General features: G+C 56.1%; 1 protein-coding gene across 2 annotated transcripts in view; it reads left to right on the top strand.

Annotated features, from left to right (window-relative positions):
* APBA2 (amyloid beta precursor protein binding family A member 2) overlaps window positions 1-25967 on the top strand; it is a 73472-nt gene that overhangs the window by 40004 nt on the left and 7501 nt on the right. Inside the window, exons 4-10 of one of the 2 annotated variants that reach the window (XM_021680490.2) lie at window positions 8136-8281; window positions 9315-9350; window positions 12537-12623; window positions 16315-16500; window positions 20023-20202; window positions 21163-21375; window positions 22700-22819. In XM_021680490.2, the coding sequence (XP_021536165.1) occupies window positions 8136-8281; window positions 9315-9350; window positions 12537-12623; window positions 16315-16500; window positions 20023-20202; window positions 21163-21375; window positions 22700-22819 (968 nt within the window). The remainder of the gene's footprint in view (window positions 1-8135; window positions 8282-9314; window positions 9351-12536; window positions 12624-16314; window positions 16501-20022; window positions 20203-21162; window positions 21376-22699; window positions 22820-25967) is intronic. The other variant, XM_021680491.2, reaches the window with a different exon arrangement.

The following is a 25967-nucleotide window of genomic DNA, read 5'->3' on the forward strand; positions in this document are numbered from 1 at the left end:
CCCCCAAAGGTGTCAGGGACAGGGGCTCCAAGGCATGACTCTGTGGGACCTCCCACCCCTTCCCTGCTCAGAGAGGTCTGCAGGGCTGAGATTTTCTGACAGACGTTTCAAATGGAGGCTTCCTCCAGGAGGAAGGAGGCTGGCGCACCCTATTCTTCATGTCCGAACTGTGCAGATACGTTCTGCATACACTGATGTTTGTACGATCCATATCACAAGAAAACAAAAAGGAGAGATCGCTCTCTGCGGACGTAGGATCGCCTTTAAGCCTGTCTTTATTCTTTTGTCGTTCTGTCTCCCTCTGGTGGTCTTGGCATAAGGTTAGTTCAAGAGTTGAGCCAAATAAGAACAATTTATGCCCAGACATGGAGGACCAGCTGCTGTAGTATTGTCATGAAGCTGTTAGATTTTTGGTTCTGAATTTCATGATTGGAGTCGAGCGCGGTGTCTGTGAGCCTGAAATACCCGCCTCCCCACGCCGACCACTCTTCTCTGCTTCCTAATAAGTGTGCAGGTGGGAGTGGGTCTGACAGGCAGGCAGGATGCTGGAGGTACCGTTTTTGTTTTGTATTGTTTCCTTTTTGAGAAAAAGAACAAGGCGGGAATGACAAGAACCTCTGGCAGAGATGGGCGGCCGAGGTGGGCATCTTTTGGAGTTGTAACAAAGACCGAATCTTCCACTGGCCTCTTCCCAGGGGGCAGGCGTCCATGGGTGCTGGTGGTGGGCCCCACTGCCCGGGATGGGGTGCCCCTCACACACAGGAGTCTGTGCCCCCAGATCTGGTGGGACTCACTCTGGGGGAGGGGGGAGTTGGGGCCAGCTTTTAACATATCTACTCAGGGACATAGATTGAAACAGGATACGAATTTCAGAAAGGTCTGGCGAGCTGCCCAAGGTCACCCTGGGAAGTGGCAAGGAGAAAGGCAAAGGACAGTGGCCTCAGAGGGTAGGAATCCATTCGAAAGGCAAGGCCTAACCTCCCACCCCCAGGGACGGGTTCCACGGACTGCCGTTCGACCCCTACCCCACAGTTAGGGTGTGAGGACCCTTGGCCGGCGCCCAGGCCGTGGGTGCTGGCTGAGGGTGTGGGCGGTGTGGGCGAGTAGTTACCCAGGGCGGCTGGGACCACTCGGACCGCTCAGACTTCCCTGCAGAACACAGCGGCACCATCTTCCGGTCAGTAATGGTCACTGCAGGGAGGACGGGCGGCTGGGGCCCTGCTGTGGGGTGACAATCAGCAAATCATAGGCACTTGGAACCACACTCACTGGAGAGAATGAGGCCTGAGGGGAAGATGGCTGAAGATAGTGAAAATGGACACACTTCAGTCAGAAGCCCTGAGGGGCAGGGTGGCACCTGCCTTCCCCTAGCTGGTGACAGGCGCCAGGGGGCCCGCCGTGCACACCTGGGCTGCTGATGGATGGGCAGGGAGGGGATCCTCCCTCCACGCCCCTCCCCATTCTGCAGCCATCCCCCTCCCATCCCCTACTCCCCTCCCTTGGTGCCGCCAGCCCTGGCCAGCTGGAGGGGGGTTGACCTCTCCAGAGCGAGGACGAAGTGCCTGAGATGGAAGGAGCAGCCAGGATTCTTGCCCCTGGGACGTGGGGCTTTGTGAAGAGCCAGCTCCGCCTGAGAAAACAGGCGCTGGCCTGGCCTCTCAGCGGGCTTTGCTCCTAAGATGACAGGGGAGAGGGGGAGTGCTTGTGTGCTGGAGATCAGGTTTGTCCAGAGGGGTTCTCTTCAGGTGACTGGGGTGTGTGTGTGATGCAGATTCCCAGAAGCCACTCCGGGTCCACTGAGGCAGAATTTCTCTGATGGGATTGGGGCCTCTGCAGGCTCCTTGGGCTCTGAACACGATTCCAGACACAGAGGAGCTGCTTGGGGTCTTCTTCTGTCCCTCCTTCCCTGACTTCAGCTTCAGGTGTTTTAAATGACCTGCTACCTCCCACTGCCCCAGGGGGTACTGGGTTTGGAAGAGGTTTGCACTACTTTGTGCCTGCAGTGGGGGGAGTCCCCACATCGGTGATGGTGGAGGCTGCCATCCAGGATGTGGCTGCCTTTGGGTCTGGCCCCTGCTTTGTCCCTTAATATCAGCATGATCATGGTGTCCCTTTGTTGTCTGAGCCTCAGTGAGCTGTCACGCCGCGTGCCCACAGGCCATGTGAGCGCACTCACCGGCCTCGGACCAGGCTGGGACAGGACTGGGACTAAGGCAAGGAGGTGCCCTCTCTCTAAAATACTCATGAGTATTTTAATATTGCAACAAGCATTTGGGGTATCTGTGAGGGGCGGAGGGGGGAACGGACTGTCGCTCCCAATTCTGTACTTTATATGCTTTTAGCATTTATGAAGCTCATCCTATTAATCTTAGCTTTGCGAAAACCCTGTGGAGATAGAAATCAGGAGTTCCCCTTCACCCCATTTCGCTGGTGAGTACGTTGAGCCACCCCCCTAAAAGAGAGAGAGAGATGACTATCCCAAGCGCACAAAGCCTTTTCGAGCAGGGCAGGTGGAAGAGCTCAGACTCTGGCCGTGTCCCTGGATCCCTGGGCAGGCTTTGTGGGACCCTGGAGGGCTGTCCCCACCTCCCTTCAGACATTCGGGACCCTGAGAGGGTCCGAAAAAATACATTCCTTTTCAGGTATCTCCTTTTGCATTATTTGGGTCTGTGCTCACCTTGGCTTCTGAGAGCGGCCTTCCCTTTCCTCATCAGATCCGAATGCGTCCCTGTCCCCCCTCACACCAGGTTTGCTTCCTGCCTCTTAGTTCTCATTGTCTGAAAAGACCTTGTTGGCTTTGTTTACCCAACTCTCTGAGAGAGGGCACCTCCTTGCCTTAGTCCCAGGCCTGTCCCAGCCCCCACGGACTGTCCTTCAACGTTTACGGGTGGGAGGGGGAGGGGCAGGTGCCTTCCCTCTCTGCAGAATTGGGAGGGACAGTCCGTTCCCCCCTCCGCCCCTCACAGATACCCCAAATGCTTGTTGCAATATTAAAATACTCGTGACAGTAGTAACATGGCTTGCTGAGCCCTTCTCCGTGCCTGGTCCGCTGCTAAACTCTGTCCCTGCCCTCACTGCATCCTGCATGGGCCCTGGGGTGAGCGGTCCCGGGGTCAGAGGCCTGGGGAGTTGCAGGCTCTGAAGTGGGGCCCCTCTCCTGGTTGGCACTTCTTGTCTTCGGTCCTCTGAGAGGCCTGCCTGCAGCAGTGGGCTCCCCGTCGCTCCCCGCCATGAGGGTGCAGAAGCTGGTCACAGAGCAGGGCCACACTCCGGGGGTGCGTGGTGCCGGGCCCCCTGCTGCCAGGATGACCTTCCTCTGGGGTGTCAGCACGGGCTTCGGAACTCCTCTTTCTCTTGTGTTTGGGCTTGTGGTAATAGAGGGGCTTTATTCCCGTGATAATGTGAAGTGCCTGCCGTGGAAAGCACCTCATTGTATCTGCAGGCCCTGGTGCCGTGGTGGGCACTCCGTCTCGAATCCCCAGTGGGGGCACAGGCCCAGTTCGGAGGTGTGGCTCTGTGGGGTCGGGGCCACGACCACTGCCCCTGTGTGAGAAGCTCTGCGGACACTCACGTGTACCTACATGCGTGTGTGTGCTTGAGCATGCGTGTACGTGGGTGGGGGGGGTGAGGGCTTGTGGACCCGTGATGGACTCGGTGAGGTGAGAGGCTCTGGGAGGAGCCCTCAGAGTCTACGGCACTGAGGTCCCCCCACCCCGGTACCTGTGGGTCCCACCAGAGCCAGCGCCGACTGGAGGCCAGACTGAGTGGCCTGGGAGGCTGGGTAGGCCGGGCTACAAGAGAAGGCCCCATTATCCCACACGGCCGCTTGCTCGGACCTTTGGGGAAGGTGGCGGGGACAATGAGATGAGGACCGCTTGATCTGAACATGCATTGGAGTCATTGTGCTTTTCTGGGGTGTTTTTTAAACACTGGAAGGGTGAGCTTATAAACCTGCCAGAAGCTAGGGTACCCCTGGGCCCTCCAGCCCACCTGGCCCCAGCCCCCAACCTCCACCCCCAATCCCTCCCACCACCAGCCCTCAAGCCCAAAGTTTACCTCCCACCAAGGCCGTCATGCCCCCTTCTCAAGGCTGCCTGTACCCATCCCCTCCCTTGGCCTTCACTGAGCCCCGAGGCTGTGGAGCCCTTTGACCACCATCCCTCTGCTGTCCCAGGCAACCTCCTCCAGATCTAGCAATGTCGGCCGGGTGGGAAGAGCTTTCCCAGAGAAATGGATGTGGTGGGGAGACCACGCAGAGGGGCAGCTCTCCCCCTCCAGACCTAGGCCCTACTTTCTCATGTCTCTCCTCCCCAACCCAAGGCTCTTGAAAGGACCCCTTCACTTAGTTCTGGAGCAGAAGATGCTTCTTTCTTCCAGACACAGATGACAGAGTTGGGGCTGAGTGAGGGGCTTCAGACTTGGGGAAAGGCTTTGCCAGCAGACTTGGAAGTCATGGGGGTGTCCATCTATGGGGGAGGGCCAGGGAGGCCCTGAGGCATCAGTGGCTTCTCAGACAGGGCTGGGGGGTTGAGGGATGGGGCCTTGGGCTTGGTTCCCTGAAGGTTTGGGAGAGGCTTCCAGAAGTGTCATCCAAGATCCCTGGAGCAAACCACTTGAGCACCCAGGAGGAAGGGGTACATCCCATGGGTGCTGCTGGGGAGGCTGTCAGGGTCAGTGGGGAGAAAGAGGGGGTTCCCCAGGGCAGTGGTCATGATGGGAGGACCCCCACACCTTCTGTGGGGCATGACCTGGGGCATTCCTAAGTTGGGACCTACCGGGGCCCATTACTACTAACGGATTCCTTTCAAACCTCAGAATACTTATCTTGTTCTGAAGCACTTTATAAAATTGGCTTTAGTGTAGGAGCCGTGGTGCTGGCATGAAAGAGACGGGAGTAGACCCCGGGTGCAAGTCTGACATGTGAGCCCCTGGGGAGGGGTCTTCAGGCAGACAGCTGAGGCTAATGGGACACACGCTATGACCAACTTCAGAGCTTTAGTGGAAAGCGCGCAAAGCTGAGGCTTGTTCCTGTGAAAGCCTAATGCACAGGCACCCTCCCAGGCATCTCACCTTGGGCCATTTGAAGAGAGTTTGAAGAGAACTAAAGTTTCAGAGAGTAATTTAGAAAACCTGCCCCAGATCCAGGGGCGGCCAGTGTCAGGGAAGCTGTGTGTTCACTTCTTGGGGTGACAGTCTGCTCACGGTGGGCCCCTCACTGAGCCCCCAGTGCCCGAGCAGCCTCGGGTGGGCATGCGGGCCAGAGCTGGGGCCCCAATCCCTGGGGGTCTGCTGATGTCGGGATGACAGAGCCCAGCAAAACTGCCCTTGTCCCCTCACACGTGTGTACCTCTGAATGGGAACACTGTGTTTGGGGGCTCGGGGACTCCTACCTCTCTCCTGAAAGAATGAGAGGCCCCATGCTGTTTAGAGCAGGGGAGGCAAAAAGATCAGATTTCTAGAAGGACCCTCTCGTGGCAGCATGGGGAGTGGTCTGTGGGTAGAAGGTTCAGGTCTTTGTCTTGTTGCTCTAACAAAGCACCAGAGGCTGTGGGGTGTATAAACAGCGGAGGATGGAAGCCCCAGATCAGGGTACCCACGTGGTCGAGTTCTGGTGCGAGCCCCCTTCTGGGTGACAGACGGCTGCTGTCTCTGTGTCCACATGTGACAGAAAGCAGGCAAGGGTGCTCTCCGGGGTCCCTTTTATGAGGGCACAGATCCCATTCCTGAGGGCTCTACCCCCTGACCTCCCAGCTCATCTCCCAGAGGTCATACTTCTAATACCATCCCATGGGGGGTTAGGGCTTCCGCATAGGGATTTTGGAGGGACCCAGACAGTCCATTGCAGTTCACACGGGCTAGGCGAATGCCATCCTTGGGTCCAGGATGGAAGGAGGCGGTGGTGGTGGCAGAACTGGACAGAGACACACTTGGGATAGGTTTGGTGGCAAATCAGAGGGACAGCCCTCGGGGATGGGCTGGATACGGGGGTGAAAGCCTGTGTAGCTGGGATGGGGGTGGGGTCTGAGATGAGGAACTGGGCTCAGTGCCTGGATGGAGCTTTGCTTTGGGCACGTCGAGAGGGGGCCATCCCAGGGAGCCAGCAAGTAGGCTGTTGAGTATGTGGGGTTGGGGTTCAGAGAGCCACGGTGTCCTTTGCCAGCACCGAGTCCGCAGAATGCCCGCATTCCATGGCCTCATGGAGGAGGATGAGCCTGCAGGGAGCTGAGAAGGAACAGCCAGAAAGGGAGGAGGAGATGATGACCACAGGCCCCCCGACGTGAGGGTATGGAGGTCGCACGTAGCGTTCGCTTCGGTGGTGTTGGAGCGGGGAGGCAGCGGCCAGGCGGGGACATGCTGAGGAAGGGGTGCAAGCCAAACAGGCAGTTCTTTCTAGACATTTGTCCTCCAGAGGGAGGAGGGAGGGGGTCCACGGGAGGTGGGGATGTGGGGAGGGGGGCTTTTGAACCCGCCTGGGGACACGGGAGGATATTTAAAAGTTGTAGGAAGACCCAGCTGATATAGGACTTGGTTCAGAGAGGGATGGGGTCGCAGGTGACCCTCCATCCCCAGCGGGGACCCGCCACACGGGGAGCAGAGGTGATGCTCTGTCGAGTACAGCCAAGGGAGGGGCAGCTGGAGGTTTGAGGAGATGGGGGAAGGTATGAAATGGTGCTTGCCCAGATGGAGAGGGGGCACTTCTTAGGGGCATCTTTTGAGGTCACCAGCAAGTTTTGAGGGCATTTTGGTCCTTGAATTTGGAATGGAACCAGTCTGCCTTGTTGGGCGGCTCTGGCTCTTTCCAGCTGCAGGCCTGCAGGTAACAGGTGGTTGGAGTTGTGCCGAGGCCCTGGGGCCAACAGGTGGAGTGGGGAGTCGAGGGTGTTGGGCAGATGTTATGGGACTGGTGGAGAGCGGCATTCAGACTAGGCAGGTTGATGCCTTTAGCAGCAGAGTGGGTCAGAGGGGAGAACACAGAACAGCTAGGTGGGGGGGGGGCAGAGGGGACTGCTGGTCATGGGGACCGGGGAGCCACAGGACAGCCAGCCCTGTGGACCCTGGAGTGAGGGGGAGCCTGAGAGCCAGAGCCAAGGTCCCTCAGAAGGAAGGGTCTGGCCGAGGGGTGGGCAGGGAGAGAGAAGAAGGCAGTGACACGTAAAGGAAGGCCGAGCGATGGTCTACAGGTTACAGACTGTGGACCCAGGGCCAAATTCTCCCAGCCACCCGGGTCCGTGCATGAGGTTTTCCCGGAACACAGCCGTGCCTGCTCATAGACAGATGGCCTGGGCCTGCTTTTGTCCTCTGGATGCAGAGGTGACTGGTTGCACACAGACCGCAAAGCCTAAGATATTTCCCATCTAGCTCCTCGAGGAAAGGGTTTGCTGACCTTACCTACAGCTGCCTGTCCAGGACAGGAGCCACTAACCACATGTGGCTATTTCTATGTAAATTAACTAGATTGCATAAAATTTTAAAAATTTCCTCTTGCAGTAGGCCCAGTTCAAGTACTCCAAAGCCGCACGTGGCTAGTGGTTCCCGTATTAAACCGCACCAAGCTAGAACATTCTACATCGTGGCAAAAAGTTCCACTGACAGCACTGGTCTAGAGGCAGCAGGGGAAGCAAGGACCATGTTACCCAGTGGTGTATGGGATGAGGGTATATGGGATGTGTGTGGGATGTGGGGACCCACCCAGGCGGGCATGTGACAGGACCAGAGCCCTACAGTGCAGAAATGGAAGAGAAGGCCCCAGAAGAGCTAGAGGGTAGTGGGCAGTTTCTGCTCCCTGCCCTGAGTCCCAGAGGGCTCTGGGGCAGGCATGGAAATGCTGTACGGTTTGGGAAAGCGCGTCTCTGGGATTGCAGCATGTGGTTTTCACCTTGGAGGCTGAGGTGCCCTGAGTGACAACTGCCCGAGGCCCTGGAACTGTCCTCCTGAGCCATGCACGTGGACTTTTCTGGCCTGGGTGTTGATTTTGCATAGTTCCTCGCACCGCACACCGTGCGGGATGAGGGAAGGAGACTGGCCTCCCTCTGCAGGCTGCAGATGGGCGATGGGTCGGCCCTTCGCCTTTGTCCCCTGTCCCTGCGGCCTTGTTGCTTTGTCCTCTGGGAGGATGCTAACTGTGCCCTCATCAGTTCCAGGGCCCTGTGAACCAGAAGACCTCATTGATGGGATCATCTTTGCTGCCAACTACCTGGGGTCCACCCAGCTGCTCTCAGAACGTAACCCTTCCAAAAACATCAGAATGATGCAGGCGCAGGAGGCTGTCAGCCGGGTCAAGGTACTGGTAGGCGTAGCAGAGCCCTGGTTCACTTTGGGGGAGGGGGCACTGGAGTGGGGGTGGGTGACCCCACAGCCCTCAGCACGGAGAGCAGGAAGGCCTGAGGCGCCTGGCGAGGCCAAGGGCGACTTTGGCCTGTCTGGAAGAATGCTGGGGTCGGGGGCAGGGGCAGTTGGCTCGTTCACGAGGAACCACCACCCGGCCACTGGGAGTATGATTTTTAAAGGCGATTGGTCCACAGCATTCCACTCATAAAACCTGTTGGGATGGAGCCTCAAGTCCCATTTTGATGGTATGTGTGTCTTTGGCACCAAAGTGCTTGCAGAATGGGAAACAAATCCCATGTGTCAATTAAATTCATGACCTCAAGAAACACTATGACGTGCTTGCTGCGCTGGGTACACACGGAATCGCCTGGTTGTGAACAGTGGGTGCAGCCGGGCAGGGGGAGGATGAGGCCAAGTCGGCAAAGCTAATGGGGTCCAGGGAGAAGGGCAGGGTGGTCCGCGGAGGTGCCCCCTCTGGGCAGGAGGGGGTCTGTGGATGCTGCCAGCCCCTGGGGCTGAGAAACCACGTCAGGCCCCTCCTCTGTCCTCATTGTGCACTGACCTCCTTTATGGAGGCACAGGGGCCTGGGGCACGAGCCCATGGCGGCCAGGAGAAGAGAAGCGCAGAGCCCAGGGCCCTCCTGCCCCACACCCAGTCCTGCTCCTCTGCCTGAAAGCCCGGTTCTCCTCTGCAGACCAGTGGCATCGCTCCGTCCGTCCGTCCCCAGTCTCGTCCTCGCAGATCTGGGGGGTGGTTGGTGATTCCCAGTGCTCGAGGGATGCGTGGGGGTGCTTCTTGTGGTCAGTGTGTGTGCTCGCTGACATGGCAGCCACCCACCCATCCTGCCCCTGCAGGGGGGCTTCCCCTGAGCACAAGGTCGGAGTCCCAGGGTGTTGACACAAGACCAAAATAACTTGGCCGCCCTTCCTTCTCTTCCTTTCTTTCTTCCTTTATCCGTTTTTCTTTTCTCTTACATGCTGCTCAGAGGATGCAAAAGGCTGCTAAAATCAAGAAAAAAGCGGTGTGTAGGGCTGAGGGGTTTGCCTGGGTTTCTGGGCCTCGTCCTGTGCAGTTTGCGGGGGGGGGGGGTGGTCCCGTTTGTAGGAACATACATCATGTGGCAAACAGCTTTTTCCTCTTCCCTTGGTAGATAGACTTCTGAACAAAACCACAGACAAGTTTTTAAATTTTTAACCACCCACTTACAGAAGAATCTCATCATTGCCCTTTTTATAAATTTCTTGTTTAGTGTCTCCTGTGCTAGAATGTGGTTAATGCCGCGATATCACTGTTTCACACAGACGTTTTTACGGGTGACATTTGGTATGATCATGTGACACATTTAGCGCTTAGGCCTCCTGTACAAAATTAATTAAACTGTTCTGATATTTAAAGACTCATTAAGCTTAATTTACTAAATCAGGATGATGGTGAGAAGGTCAGTTTGCCCAGGAGATGCGTTCCCCACTGGAAAGAGTTGCTGCAGGGCGTCTGGGTGGCTCAGTCGGTTAAGCATCTGACTCTTTTTTTTTTTTTTTAAGATTTTTTAATTTATTTTTTGACAGAGAAAGAGACAGCGAGAGAGGGAACACAAGCAGGGGGAGCGGGAGTGGGAGTGGGAGAGGGAGAAGCAGGCTTCTCGCTGAGCAGGGAGCCAGATGTGGGGCTCGATCCCAGGATCCTGGGATCATGACCTGAGCCGAAGGCAGACCCTTAACGATTGAGCCACCCAGGCGCCCCAAGCATCTGATTCTTGATCTCAGCTCAAGTGTTGCTCTCAGGCTCGTGAGTTGAGGCCCTGCATTGGGCTCCACGCCCAGTGTGGAGCATACTTTAAAAAAAAAAAAAAGGGTAGGGGAAAGTTTCTGCAGCATGAGCGAACACTAAAAAAAATCAAGTTGACTTCCAGTCATTTGTTTGTAAACCTGGTCATTTAGTAAATGCTGGGTCCTCCCAATACAGGAAATCTCAAATGCTCGGGGTCAGAAGGCACTGATTTGGTGCAGGCTTGTTGCTTAAACGGCAAGAGATTTAGTCCTCCATTCCCCACCTAGAAAACCGTTTTCTGTCTGCGTGGCCACAGGAGCCTGTCTGGGCGCTCCCTTCCTCCTGCAGTGAGACTTCTGTCCCTGTGATATTTGCTCTTTGCCCAGTGGTGTCTCCTTGGATTCCTTGAGCTGTAGGAGAGGAAGGAACTCACCCATCTCCCTCTGCCCAGCGAGCTTTCTGCTCGGTGCCTCCAGGCAGCGTAGATGGGCCTGGCTTTGCAGAGCTGTAGTTGGGGTAGGCTTCCCCCCAAGGGAGAGGGGCGCCTAGCCTGCAGTTTGCCCAGGGCACCCCTAGGCTGCCCAAGCACCAGGCAGCTGGAGCGGGGCTCTGTTGCACGCCGCAGCCCGGTCCTCGGTCTGCTCTCCGGGGAGCCCAAAGGGGCCTGGAGCGGGTGCATCCAGCTCGGAGCAGCCTCTGCAGCCTGCTGTAAACCTGGAGAGCTGTTCTTCCCTGCAGGCAAGGAGATGTTCGGGATCGTTACTGAGGGCCCCTTTTCTGGTCCGCTCACATCTGGCCAGGCAAGTGCTGAGAGGAGGGTGCTTCACGAGTCTGGGACCAGGAGGAAGCAGTGTCCCCCACACAGCTAACCTGCTGGTGACTATGGGGTCATGGCCCCCCCATCCACAGACATGCCCACCCTCTTGCCTGGTGGCCCTCTGTTGGATTCCTGCTATTGACACTCCCCCTTTCCTCCAGCAGAGCGTATCACGGGGCGAGCTTTGCTGTTCCCTGTTGCCGATCAGGTTTTGGCTTCATCTGTTCACCCCCAGTTTGAGCCCGCTCAGCTTCACGTTTGTCACTCTTCTCTCATTAAGTGCACAGGACTCGAGTTTCCTCCAGAAACTGTCATGAAAACCAAGTCCACCTGCAACTTACTTTCTTTTTTTTTTTTTTTGCTTCTGGCCCAACCTACTTTCTCAAGCAAGAGGGTTTTGAGGAACAATCCTGTAATATATAACGTTTAAAAGCTTGTGGGCATACACTATAATCCGGTTTTTCAAATCAGAGAAAAAGTAGTTCCTCTACATTCCTGCAGACTGTTTTCAACTGGGTAATTTTGAACTCTCTTCTCTTTTAAAATCAGTTAAAAACAGTGTCACCTCATGGTGGGCTGGAAGCCCCAAAGACCTTTTCTCTTGAAAACTGAGCTGCAATACAAATTTATCAATATTATACAGGGCCTCTCTGCGACTCCGATTTCTTGAGGAATTGTCAGCAGGGGGATTTTAGATTTCGGATTTTTTAGTGAGGAATTAAATCACAGTTTCTGCTCTTTTGAAGTGGAAGATATGCCATTGTGGGCCCCCAGTGACCATAAAGAATTTCTTACCTCAGTGGGTAAACCGGAAGAGTTTGTATCTCATTACCACTGTGCAGTAGTAATTAGTATTCCCATGGTTGTAAAAAGCAATGAAAAGCTGTCCTGGTTTAGAGCAGACCCTGAATACATAGTTCACTCAGCTTCTAGAACATTCCGTGGACACATAACTAATGGCCATGGGATGAACACACTCCAGGAGCTGACAAAACAGGGGCGTTTGTGTGACAGCTTCTTCTGGTTTTTCCCATGTTGCTGGGAGGGCAGCACTGAGTCCTGTTGGGGTCTTGCTTCCCTTAGGGTTTTTGGAAGATCAGCATTAAGCCTGCTCAGGGGTTGACATAACTAGGACTATTTAAATCAGAAGAAGATGCTGACGCTCTAATCCATCGTCTTTGAAAATTCCTTCCCCATTTCCTGGGGATATTTGGAATCCCAAATCCCGGAAACGTATGTAGCCCAAGTACACAGATCCTGTGCCTTTGCCGAGTTTGATAAGGGTTGGCAGGCAGGCCTACTTTTTAGGGAGTGGAGGGGCTGCGCTTTGGATGCTGGGACCCAAGACCCCAGGCGTCTGGCCCCCCTCCATGCTCAGGCTTCCGGAAGCTGTCTCCTCCCTCCTTCTTCACGCCCTGTGCTAACTGCCTTTAGAACTCACTTCGCTAAGGATTGTGCTGGAAGGCGGCATGCAATTTAGATTTCCCATGGCTGCTGCAAGCTGGAGTAGCGTTTCCCTCTAGGGGCGCTCAGGGTCATTAGTAAAATTGTCAGGCCTTTGTTCAAGTTAGTTTTTTGTTTTTTGTTTTTTAATTTGTAACAGTATCCACTGTCCTTTCTTAGAATTCGGAGGGGGATGCCCAGACTCTGACCGAAGTGGATCTCTTCATCTCCACCCAGAGGATCAAGGTGTTAAATGCGGACACACAGGTAAGCGTTTTAAAGACCGCTGTTTAAAATCATGTACTTAAGCCCCTAACTTCCCACCTCAGGGACTAGAGGAGAACGAGGTCTAGCTGTGGGAGAACTTTCCCTCTGGGAATGAGCTGAAGGGCTTTCCCCCAGGACAGTTGCTCCGGACCCCCGGTCTTGAATGAGTTGTGGTTGTAGAATCTAGAGCGAGCTGCAGGGGGCTGAGGAGCACCAGGCTGGGAAGAGAAAAGCCCGTGGTGTAGGTTTGCTGCAGCTGGGATTAAGTAGGCAAAATGAACGGGAAGGAGCGGGGAGTCGGAAGCTGTGTGCTCACCATCAGGATTCTAGAAGGGCCTTCCTGAAACCTGTGCATGCCAGGCCTGGGGAATCGAGCGGGAGGGTGGAAATGCCGTGTGAGCCCTTGGCCCTCTGAGTGGGTGGTCTTCCAGCAGGGGTGGGGCTGTCTTAAGATTTTCTACCTGTGAACCCTGTGCTGTGGTCAGGTTCTACTCATTTTTCCTGGGCCTTCATCACTGCTGTTGGTGGAGAAGACAGATCTGTGAGGAACAAGTGAGCTGAGGAGAAGGAGGGAGGAGGCCAGGGGCATGGGCCAGAGGGAGGGAGGGGTCGGGAAGGCCTCAGGCAGTGCTGTGTCCTTGAGGTTTGCTGAGGGAGAGGGAGGCCCCACTGTCCCTGGGGTCAGACCTCCATTCCTGAGCCCGTTGGAGGACGGAGGACGGCCAGATGCTGGAGTAATGACCCCTTTGCTTCTTTGTCATCAGCAAGTAATCTGTGTGCTGACGCTCCGGATGTGTGGGGACCCTATTCCCCAATACCCATTTTGCCTGCAGGTTTTGGCACCCAGTGATCATCTTGCTTGAGTTGGTTCCAACACCGGAAGTAAAAAAATGGTGCATTTCCTAATTACCTTATGCTCTCCACTTTTATTATCAGACCTTGCCCCGTGCAGAAGACTTATTGTTTCTTTCTCTCTCTCTTCACTGTGGACCGATGAATTTTTTTTTTAACTTGTGTTTTAATTATTATCCTCATTATTCTTTTTGGTGCTCTGGTGATCCCCAATTCGGCCAGAGACCTTTAAACTGGGTCCTGTGTGGCTTTGACATCTTCCCTTTAGTCGCTGATCACGTCCTTGCTTTCCGAGGTAGTGAGGCATTCCGAGCTCCCCTTACGCTTTCCCTGCCCCAGACCTGGAATCAGCCGTTTCTTCGAGGAGCTACACACAGTTCCTTTTCGTGGGGAACAATATTACAGAAACAAAGACCTGGGTGCTGGCCGTGTTCACCGTCGCAGGGGTCTCCTTGTTCCTGGGCCCTTGCAACGAACAGAGCTAGACAGTAAATGTGTTTTATTTATTTATTTTTAATTTTTTATTGTTATGTTGATCACCATACATTACATCATTAGTTTTAGATGAAGTGTTCCATGATTCATTGTTTGTGCATAACACCCAGTGCTCCACATAGAATGTGCCCTCTTTAATACCCATCACCAGGCAAACCCATCCCCCCACCCCCCTCCCCTCTAGAACCCTCAGTTTGTTTTTCAGAGTCCATCGTCTCTCATGGTTTGTCTACCCCTCCGATTTCCCCCGCTTCATTCTTCCCTGCCCGCTACCTTCTTCTTCTTTTTTTTTTTCTTAACATATATTGCATTATTTGTTTCAGAGGTACAGATCTGAGATTCAACAGTCTTGCACAATTCACAGCGCTTACCAGAGCACATACCCTCCCCAGTGTCTATCACCCAGTCACCCCATCCCTCCCAACCCACCCCCCACTCCAGCAACCCTCAGTTTGTTTCCTGCAATTAAGAATTCCTCATATCAGTGAGATCATATGATACATGTCTTTCTCTGATTGACTTACTTCGCTCAGCATAACACCCTCCAGTTCTATCCACGTTGTTGCAAATGGCAAGATCTCATTCCTTTTGATGGCTGCATAATATTCCATTGTGTATATATATATATATACCACATCTTCTTTATCCATTTTTCTGTCGATGGACATCTTGGCTCTTTCCACAGTTTGGCTATTGTGGACATTGCTGCTATAAACATCGGGGTGCACGTACCCCGTCGGATCCCTACAGTTGTATCTTTGGGGTAAATACCCAGTAGTGCAATTGCTGGATCGTATGGTAGCTCTATTTTCAACTTTTTGAGGAACCTGCATACTGTTTTTCCAAAGTGGCTGCACCAGCTTGCATTCCCACCAATAGTGTAGGAGGGTTCCCCTTTCTCCGCATCCCCGCCAACATCTGTCGTTTCCTGACTTGTTAATTTTAGCCATTCTGACTGCTGTGAGGTGGTATCTCATTGAGGTTTTGATTTGGATTTCCCTGATGCCGAACGATGTTGAGCACTTTTTCATGTGTCTGTTGGCCATTTGGATGTCTTCTTTGGACAAATGTCTGTTCATGTCTTCTGCCCATTTCTTGATTGGATTCTTTGTTCTTTGGGTGTTGAGTTTGGTAAGTTCTTTATAGATTTTGGATACTAGCCCTTTATCTGATATGTCATTTGCAAATATCTTCTCCCATTCTGTCAGTTGTCTTTTGGTTTTGTTAGTAAATGTGTTTTAAAATAAAGCCCCGAGTTCTTACTTGTACCTCTGTCTGCAAGGAAGATGGCTGTGCCAAGGGCATGTGGCCAGAAATCAAGAAATGCTGAAGAGCCATCCTCAACGGTTCCCTGTCTGGTCCCCCCTCCTGAAAAGTGGCTCTTGTGGTTTGAAACCACCCCCCTAGCCTTGGCCAGGAAACAAATCAGCTCCTGGAAGACAGACGTGGGGTAATATCTGCTGTAAAAATGGATTCTGTGAGGAAGAAAAGGGGCTTCCGAGGTTGCAGAAGCAGCCAATTTTTCTCTTGTGGAAAAAGCACAAAGGCAATAAAAGACCAACTGATGAGTTTCTCAGAGCCTTTGTGTGCAGTCTTGTTAGGTAGGGGTCATGCGCACGACGCTCTGTGGAGATTCCTGTCAGATGACAAAAGCCATCAAGAGTAATGGACCTGCCAGGAGCCGAGGGAATTGAAAGGCCACAGAGACCCATCCGTCAGTCAGGGGAGCTGCCTCAGTGTCCCCTGACTGGGGCCTGCTCTGCTTGGGCTCCCTGGGAAGAACTCATCTGTGGAATGATGAGCCTTCCTCATCTGCTAGGGATAGGCACCTGCCTTGCAGGGAAGGGACCCTTCTCCAGAGCCACAGACCGCCTCTGATCAGGTGGGGACAGGCTTCACCTGCTGACAGCCTCCCCACTCTTCCTCCAGCAGGAACCAAGAGCTCCCCCTGACGTCGTGCCTCCAAGAAGCAGCGGGAGGGTGCTGTGGGGCAAAGGTAGATTCACCTTGACTGTGCATCACTGCCCTCAAACGCTCTGTTCCCTAGAGCAGTGATTCTCAACCAGGGTGATGTTGTTCCCCATGAGGACATTTGGCAAAGGCTGGAAATACTTTTGGTGGTCACAACTTGGGAACGGGGTGATGGCTACTGACACCTACTGGCTTGAGGCCAGGGATGCCGCTAACCATCCTACAGTGTACGGAACAGCCCCTCACAAGAAAGAAAGACCCCCCCCCTCAAAGATCATTAGTGTCAAGGCCAAGAAATCCCGGACTTGAGTGTTTTTTTGATGGCTTGTTCTCCCTAATGTTTCCTAACCTGGATCCCCCCCACTCCTGACAGGAGACCATGATGGACCACGCCTTGCGCACCATCTCCTACATCGCGGACATTGGGAACATCGTGGTGCTGATGGCCAGGCGGCGCATGCCCCGGTCGGCCTCTCAGGACTGCATCGAGACTACCCCTGGGGCCCAAGAGGGGAAGAAGCAGTACAAGATGATCTGCCACGTGTTTGAGTCCGAGGACGTAAGTAACCGCGCAGGCCTGCTGCGCCCCTCCCAACGGCCCCGACTTCACCAGGGCTCCGGTGGCATCCCAGGCTCTTTGGAAACCATGTCTCAGGTAGAAATCCTGCGCACCAACATATATGTTTGTGGTGGAATCAGTGGGATTTTCTTCTAACACCCGAGTTTGCAGAGATAGGGAACATAGTTTTACTTCACTTCATGAAATACGTCCTTCAGGGCTGTTCATAAATTGAACCGTAGTTAAATAGGCCAGGGGCGCTATCTGAAGAAATCCTTTAACACAATCTTTTTCTCCTAGAACAAATTACTCCCTGACTTTCCTGTGGTTAAGATGCACATTTTCACACGCCAGGCTTGCACACAAGGAGGCAACTGTGCCCGAGGAACAGCTCTGCTTTTGCTCATGGCCATTTTCATGTTGGCATTTAAATACTCCAGACTTGCTGAGAGACCATGAGCCCTTTGACTCTTTCCTTCAGTGGGATGAGAGCATCTTTCTGAGCCTGGAATTGGGAGAAGGGGACCAGAGAAGGGAGCAGGGGGTTGAGTGGTGAGCAAAGGGGACAGTGGGCCAGGTCTCTCTGCTGCCCCCTGGCGGGCAGATCTTGCGGGTGTTGCCAAAGTAGAATTTTGAAAAGCCATCGCTTCTCGGTGAATACTTGGAAAGGGGCATTCTTGTTCACATATGGACTTGCAGGGCAGGGACCTGAAGCAGAAGGGAATGGCCCCCAGATTTTTATGTTTGAAGGCAGGGCTGAGGGATGGAGGTAGTCATCCTCTTGCTAAGAAGTTGAAGTCATCTAGAAGTGCTTTGAAGCGATGGTATATTGATGGGAGAAGAGAGTGTGTGCTGTGCACACACACATTCTTTTCCCCACGATCCAGATCTCCGTGGGCACCCAGATGGGCACTTCTGTGTGACTCAGGGCATGAGGATGACTTAGAGACCTGGTAGGGGGAGATGGGCCCTCGGGAATGGCTGTGAGTGATGGGCAGGGTAAGGCCAGTGGCAAAGGGTACCAGCCCCTGTGGATGGCTGCGGGCCGAGGGCTAGAGTCAGGGGTGCCACTGTCTGGGGGTGCTGCTGCGGCCCCCCTGTTCTCCGTGCAGGGGGAGATAAGGCTGAGGGCCAGTGGAGGTGGGCGTGAGTGGGACTCTGAATGGCCCTTGAACGAATGAGGGAAGGACCCACCCGGTGGGGTACGGAGGGGTGGACCCTCAGAAGCTGCCCAGAGCATAGGACCTGGATGGTGGCTCTGTCCGGGGGGGCTGCTGGGGACAAGTAAGCGATCCGAGGGTCTGGTGACAGCAGACGGAACACCCGGAGAAAATGGAAGGTGGCATTAAGGATAGCAGTGGCTCTTTCTGAGACTCAGTTTCCCTCTATAAAATGGAGCTCAGGCACAGCCGGGCCGAGGCCAGGGTAGATGAGCCACACGGGCGAAAGTGCTGAGGCAAAGCGGTGCTGGGGTATGGCAGCTGCCCTTCCCCCGCCTCACCTCCTGCAGGAGGCCGCCTCTGAGGGCCAAGCTGCCAATGCCTGCCCCTCTCCGAGCCCCCTGCGCTCCCCACTGCCTGCGCGGGGCTCCTGGCCTCACAGCACTGAACACCCACAGCCCTGGCTGTGAGCTGGGGGGCAGGGGAGTCCCCTTGTCTGCAGGGCTGCCAGTGTGTGTCCCCCAGGCCGGCTGGAAGGGACACCGGGACACAGGGCGGATGGGGAAATGGGAGACCGTCACCAGCAGTTGGGGGGGGAGATGCCAAGGGCTCCTGGATTGCACCCCAAGGAACCCAAGCATGAATGGCCTCACTGTCCCCAGGAGCTCCTATGGGTTGGGGTGGGGCGCCCAGGCAGAACCCCAGGCAGAGTCCCAGGGCATCGGGCAGTGCCGCCAGGCTATCCGTGCAGGGGTGAAGGGAGCGATGCTCTCAGAACTCCTCCCTGTCAGGGGACCACAGTCAGCTGGGGACAGACCCGGCGACCTGGGGACAGCTGGCAGCAAGCTTTGGGACCACAGTGGGGCAGGGCAGGTCCTGGGGTCCCGTCCCCTGCCCCCTCCCTCTTCCGGCCTCTTCCCAAGGCCTGACTCCCAGCTTTAGCCAGGGCCCTGGCTACTGCTCTGCTGCTCCTCGGTGCACCACCTTGGGCTCCCCACCCTCCAGTCCACACGTGTCCAGGCCGGGGTGTCTCCCGGTGGCCTCCGGGCACCGCAGCTCTGGCCAATCCGCCCTAAGTGGCGTGGCCAAAATGCCAAAATGCTGGTCTTTGGGAGTGAGCAGGGCTTATTCCTGCCAAGTGAACATCGGCCTGTCCTTCCTGTAAACTCTTCCGGGCCCAGTGTGGGAGGGCAGTTCAATCAGACTCCGTACCTATTTTGGGAAAGCCTTCCATGCTCCGGCTCTGCCTTTATCATCCAGCCCAGCCCGCTTTGGTACAGAGACATACTCATTTGTAGCACTTAAAGCATGCAGTGTGTAGAGGGAGGAAGGGATTTAGGCATTTAGGTCAAATCCTTGGTTTTACCATTTTCTGCTCCTGAGGTTTGCAGGGGGCGCCCATGCAGAAGGCCCCTTTGATGGCTGTTGGGAGGCAGGGGGCGGCAGGGGGTAGAGCAGCCCCAGGGCTCCCGCAGTCAGGGCTGGGTGGGGAGGAGGCCCTGCTGGGGGCCAGGCCCCTGGGAGCCCTGTTGCTCTCCAGGGCCACATGCTTGCCAGACTGCTTGGCGTCCTTCCGGGAGCTCGGGACTTTAGCTCTTGCCCCTCAACCGTCCCCTGTCTGCACACTGGCTGGTGATAGGCAAAGCCTGGCAGTGACTTTTCAATGTCCAGGACTCTGCAGTGTTGGAGATTCAGTAACGTGCACACAAGTGGTTCCCTGTAGTGGAAAGAGGTGCTGTGCTCTGTAGGGTCTGTGCTGGTGTCTCCAGGTCTTGTGCTTCTCATCAGCCTCAGCCTGGAACAGCCACCCTCCCCCTACCAGAACAGCTGGACACACATGCTGCCTCCCCGGTTGACACTGGGTTCTGTTGCTAAGGAGACATAAATGTTGGGGAGACAACTAAGAGTCTCTGTGACCCTCCTCCAAGAACACACCTCAAGTCTACTTTTGGAGTAAGGTGGGTGGAAAGAAAATAGAGTAGTCACCAATTAAAACAACAAAGATAGGCTATTTAGCAAACAATTCATAATTTTCCCAGACTTTATTTGAAACTGTGCTTTGTCCTGGATGGTTGGGGATGGAAACGGCTCTGGCGGGAGCAGTCAGGACCAGGCCCTGCTGGGTACAAAGCAGCAGAGAGGCTCACCCCATGGCGGCCGACTGTGGGGTGTTGGCGGGAAGACAGCTATCACCAGAGGAGAGCCTGCAGTTTCTCTCTTGTTCCTTTAAGCCCGGGCAAGGGCCCACTGCAGACTTACGTGTGCACCCTGCGCCCAGCCCGGCCACGGCCCCTCCTCTCTGCACTGCGTGGCATGCCTGTGGTTTTGTGCTGGTCACGAGTGGGCTTCTCCCTGCCCACAGGCCCAGCTGATAGCACAGTCCATCGGCCAGGCCTTCAGCGTGGCCTACCAGGAGTTCCTGCGCGCCAACGGCATCAACCCCGAAGACCTGAGCCAGAAAGAGTACAGCGACATCATCAACACCCAGGAGATGTACAATGACGACCTCATCCACTTCTCCAACTCCGAGAACTGCAAGGAGGTGAGCCACGTGCATCGTGGGCGGGCCACGGGATGCCACGCTGCAGTGGCCTTTGCCACCCACGCTGAGCCCCTGCAGACCAGAGCCGCCCGGCGATGCCCCAGAGCAGCTCCCTGGGAGAGGACACGAGAGCGAGCCCTCAAAGGGCCCTCACGCAGATCCCCATCCTCACAGCAGAGTGACGTGCTGCCCAGAATGTACATTTGCTCCTGCCTTCGGAGCTGAGCACTTGGGTGTGAAATGAGGTGTTGTTGTAACAAAGGAGCTGATTACAATCAGTCTTAATGACCTTGAAAATGTGCCTTTTAATGCCACTGTTATCATCTACTGGAGCTCAGCACCCAGGAGGTGTTTCTGAAAAGCATTTGAGAAGCGTCTTCAAACGGGGGACTTGGGTGTGCTGCCCAGGGGAGTTTCAAAGCTTCCAGAGGTGGAGGCCTGAGCATGGCCCAGTGTGTGCTGCTCAGGGATCTGCAGGAATGTCCTCCTAAGACACGGGAGCAGATACCCTGCAGATGACCCATACCCTGACTGCTTGTAAAGAAGTGAATGAAGGAATAATCAGACTGCTTGTTGAATGAATGAATGAATGAATGAATGAATGAATGAATATGCCTGGCTTCTTGCTGAATGAATGACAGGCAGCTTTCTGAGAGAGTGACCCTTGGGGTGGATAGAAGGTAGGACTCTTCTAGGTAAGAGCAAAAGCTGGGGGCAGATGTGAGCCCTGGAGTCTAACATTCTTCTCGCTTCCATGGGTTTGTGGGAGGTGAGAACAGCAGGAGCTAGGACGATGGAGCCTCTGTGCTGGGGCCTGGAGGGGTCCATGCTGGGCACAGGCGGGAGGGAGTCTGTGGTCCTGGTTCCAGCTTGGGAGCCAGAGCTGGGCGAGGCCAGGGGCTAGGCGCGCAGGCCCCCGGCCCCCATCATGGGCCCCTCTCACTGCTCATTTCCTTACAGCTGCAGCTGGAGAAGCACAAGGGCGAGATCCTGGGCGTGGTGGTGGTGGAGTCGGGCTGGGGCTCCATCCTGCCCACGGTGATCCTGGCGAATATGATGAACGGTGGCCCGGCGGCCCGCTCGGGGAAGCTGAGCATCGGGGACCAGATCATGTCCATCAACGGCACCAGCCTGGTGGGGCTGCCCCTCGCCACCTGCCAGGGCATCATCAAGGTGCGCACGCGGGGCCCCTGCCTTGTTTAATTCTCGCTGCCTTGTCCTTTCCCCCTTGACACGTGAGGAAACAGGTCCAGAGAGACCCAAGACCATACCATAGCACTGAAATCAGAGAAGGACCCGGGCTGCCCTTGGGGATGAGAAGGGGACGTTTGGTTTCACTGATGCCAGTTCTGAGTGACATGGACCCCAGGCAAGGGCTGAGGACCCCCAGATATAGGGTGACCCGGTGTGCATGGGAATTTCACAGGTTAGCACCGAGAGTCCCGTTTCCTGGGCGCACGGGGAGGGGTGGGCCCCTGCATGGGTCTGAGAGCAGGGAGGCCGCTCTGACCATCTGGCCTGTGAGCTTGCAGCTTTGGGAGATGCTGAGCTGCCGGTCCCTGCTGGGGGTTCTTCACGCCTGGTTGCCCCAGCTCTAGAAGAACCTCAGGGCAGAAAGCTGCTCCAAGAGGCCGCTCCAAGAGGCCTAGCACAACTGTGCCTTTGCTCTGTCCAGGGTCTCCGGACAGTGGGCTCTGCCTGCTTGGGGGCCGCCCCGGGGCCTTCTGTCTGCATCCTGCCCCCAGCCCCCTGTGGCTTGATCCCCCCTCCCCCGCTGTGGTCTTGGTGCTGGAGGACACGCCTGTCAGCCTGACAGATGAAGGGCATTCTCGGGGCCAGAGCCAGCCCAGCAGAGCATCTGCCTGATGGGTGACCGCCTGGGAAGCTGGACGGTAGACACGACAAAGGCCTCAGCCCGCAGTGCCAGAGGCTTGGTCCGCCTGGACCTCACCTCACAACCGTGGCCTGGGGCGCCCACTGACAGTCACAGGTCGCCCTGAGGTCGCCGTTGGCTCCAGTTGGCCCAGGCTTGCTGTGGACTCTAGATCCTCTTGCTTACAGATTTTCACTGAGCCCCTCGCTCCCCGTCCCCACCCCTGCCATTAACACGTTTTATTTTGAGGAAGGCTTCCCCGTGGTCCTTCCAAACAGAAGGTGCTCCTCCTGCATCCAGCGTGGGGAGGGCCCCTCCCATGACCCTCTGAGGGTGACCCTGGTGCTGTCCCATTGGTCATGCACCGTGGTGCACAGGGCCCGGCCTCTGGCTGTGCGTGGTTTTACCTGGCTCAGACGGCACCCACCCAGCCGGGGTAGCCAGCCACCCGCACACGGGTCGCACGGAGGGACGTGGAGGCCGAGAGGTGGCTGACCCACCGGAGCCGTTCCCTGGCACCCAGGGCCCCCGCCCTGCCAGCTGACTCACCCTCAGTCTGGGCCTGTGAGCTTGTGCTCGTAGGTGGCATCCAAGGCTCCCTGTGATGCCTGCCCCGTCCTGCAGGGTCTGAAGAACCAGACGCAGGTGAAGCTCAACATTGTCAGCTGTCCGCCGGTCACCACGGTCCTCATCAAGCGGCCGGACCTCAAGTACCAGCTGGGCTTCAGCGTGCAGAACGGGATCGTGAGTCTGCCCTCTCCTCCTCGGCCACCTCCACCGTGCATGTGTGGGCCTGGATGCAGGGGGCTGGCGAGGTGGGGGGTGGTCTCCACCCCCCTGCCCCTGCAGCCGCTTCTGTCTGACAGCACAGGCCCTGGCGGGTGGGCACAGCTGGGCAGGAGCTTTGAGCATTTCCCGGGGCAGGCCTGGCCAGGGCGGGAGGGCTGGTGCGTGGCCAAGGAATGGGTCCCTCCAGCCCTGCTCGAAGCACCCTTGTCCCCGTGATGGCTGTTCCAACCACTGCAGTCTGGACACATCTGGCCAATGGCAACATCTGACTCTGTGCTCAACAGATATCCACTCATTCACTCATTCATTCACCCATTCAGAGCCATCCGTGAGGTGCCTGCACTGTGTAGGCACTGAGGAAGCAGGAGGGCTTCCAGGAGGAGGTGATTCTGGGCTCGAGTGAGTGTTGGTCTGCCCAAACATCTGTGCCCGTTCCTCAGGCCAAAGCTCTCAGTTCAGAGTTCCTGCCTTTTCTTTTTCTTTCTTTTTTTTTTTTAAAGAATTTATTTATTTATTTGACAGGGAGAGACACAGCGAGAGAGGGAACACAAGCAGGGGGGAGTGGGAGAGGGAGAAGCAGGCTTCCCACCGAACAGGGAGCCCGATGCGGGGCTCGATCCCAGGACTCTGGGATCATGACCTGAGCTGAAGGCAGACGCTTAACTGACTGAGCCACCTAGGCGCCCCCAGAGTTCCTGCCTTTTCTTTTCTTTTTTTTTTTTTTTTTTTAAAGATTTTATTTATTTATTTGACAGAGAGACACAGCGAGAGAGGGAACACAAGCAGGGGGAGAGGGAGAGGGAGAAGCAGGCTTCCTGCTGAGCGGAGAGCCCGATGCGGGGCTCGATCCCAGGACCCTGGGATCATGACCTGAGCTGAAGGCAGACGCTTAACGACTGAGCCACCCAGGCGCCCCCAGAGTTCCTGCCTTTTCTTTGACCCATGTTTGGCTGGAGTGAATCTGTTTCCTTGGTCATCCCCCGTGCAAAGGTCCCAGTGGGCAAAGACGCGGCCACAGACGGAGGACAGAAGAGGCGAGGCCAGTCACTTCCAGATTGCTTAAGCCAGCTTTGAGTATTAAAGAACTGAGGAAGAGGTTCAGTAGGTGGGAGTCGTGTCAGAGGAGGGGGGATATGGATGCCTGCCCATGAGCACAGAAGAGAGACAATGGGAGAACATTCTAGAAAGACAACTGCAAACGAGTCAAAATTTTCCCTGTTGCTATCTGGTACAGAAGTGTGGAGAAGTACGTGGAGCTGGGGAGAGTCCCAGGGCCATTTCTGTCCCTTCTGGGTTAGTGCGCCCTTGCTGCTTTAACAAGTGTTCTCCAAATCTCAGCATGCTAAGAGTTGGTTTCTCATTCGGGTCACAGTCCACTGGGGGGGGGTCTTTGCTCCACAGAACCACTCGGGCCCCGTCGTGCCCTCACCTGGCTTTTGGAGGCCCCCACTAGCTGCTCTGTGACTGGCTGGCAGCTACAGGGAGATAGGGACCCAGGTGTGGCCCTTGCCATTTCTGGCCACAGCTCACTTGCCCGCACAGGACTCAGTCCCACGCCCCACAAAACATAGGGCAGGCTGGGAAGGTGGCCATCTGGTGCCTGTGACAAAGAGGGAAAGGGTGTGGGGGCATCTAGCCAGTGTTGGCCAAACCTTCCTAGCTACACGTGTGACCCTGGGCGGGTCACTTCACCTCTCTGGGCTCTCCTCAAAATGTGGTTGTGAAGATTAACAGAGAAAATCCATAAAGTACATGGAGACATTTAAAGAAGGCCCCCCGGGCCTGGATTCTGCAGAGGAGAAAGGCCCCTTGGCACTTGCACCCGGGCATGGGGGCCCAGCTAGGTTGTCTGCATCCCCTGGGGGACTTCTGTCCAGGTCAGTGCATCTGTCCCAGGAGCTGGCTGGGTGGTGGTGTGGCCTGGCCCTGCCCTACCCAGCCCGTCTGCATACGCACGTGCCCGGGGCACAAGTAGCTGCCCTAGGGGCTCTGCAAAAATAAATCACCCGGGGTCTCTGGCTGCAGCAGCTGTGAGCACTGTGGGATGAGCACGGGCCCCATGCGCAGGGAGGCGCTAGGAGGGGCCTTCTGACCTGCCTCCCACGTGCTAAGCCCTCCCCCAGGGCCTGCCTGGGAGCCATGCTGCTCCTTCAGAAGTGCCGCCCTCCCAGGCTCCCGTGCGGGACCGTGAGCCCAGGACAAGCCCGGTGCCGCCTCCTCCCCAAACCCCTGCCTCTCTTCGGCTTGTCTAATTACAAGGGCCCAAGGAGGAGCATGGCTACTCGTGAGGAGGCGACTGCCACACACAGAGGTTCAGTAACTCGCCCCGGGGCCCACAGCCAGGGAGGCCATCTGGGACTGAGGGAGAGAAGGCAGGGGACAGAGACAAGGAAGGAGCGGGGCTAAGTTAAGGCAAGCAGGAGAGGATGGGGACGCCGTCCCTGGGGAAGCAGCGGTGCGGGACAGGTGCAGGGGGGTCTGAGGGGACACGTGAGCCTTCCTTCTGAGGCAGCGGGAAGAAGGCAAGGTGGCTGACGAGGGGGCTCTCCTGGGGAGGTGAAGGGGGGTGGCCTCTGCAGGTGGGGACGGGCACGCTGGTCCATGTCAGTGGCTGCGAGGCTGAGGGCGGTGAGGAGGGCAGAGGTGCTTCTCGGAAGGTTTGGCAGGTGTGGGGATAAAGGCAGCAGCAGATCTAGGCTTTGGGGGTCTCAGAGCTGGGGGGAAATGATACCCGGTTCTGCAGACAGCATCGCCTGGGCCGTGCCTCCCGGGTCTCAGACGCCCCGACAAGAGTCCTGAGGCAGAGTGCTGGTCACTTCTTGGTGCCTCCGCCACGGGTCCAGGGTGTGTGTGCAGCTTGGGGCCTGGGGGCGACATTGGATGAGAGGCAGCGGGGGTGGGGGGTGGTCGCAGAGAGCTGGGGGCTGCGGTGGTTCTTGGGATGTCCTCCCCAGTATGTGGCAGCTGGCCCTGAGAGCGCCAGGGAGGGTTTTAGATAAAGCAAGTGAATCTGCATGGATTCTCCTGCTGCAACACCCCCCCCCCCCCCGGCCCAGAAAGCGGCGCAGGCGGCTGCAAAGATCAGGCCCCCGGGGAGCTCGGA

The sequence above is a fragment of the Neomonachus schauinslandi genome, chromosome 9, assembly GCF_002201575.2.
Source record: "Neomonachus schauinslandi chromosome 9, ASM220157v2, whole genome shotgun sequence".
Classification (NCBI taxonomy): domain Eukaryota; kingdom Metazoa; phylum Chordata; class Mammalia; order Carnivora; family Phocidae; genus Neomonachus; species Neomonachus schauinslandi.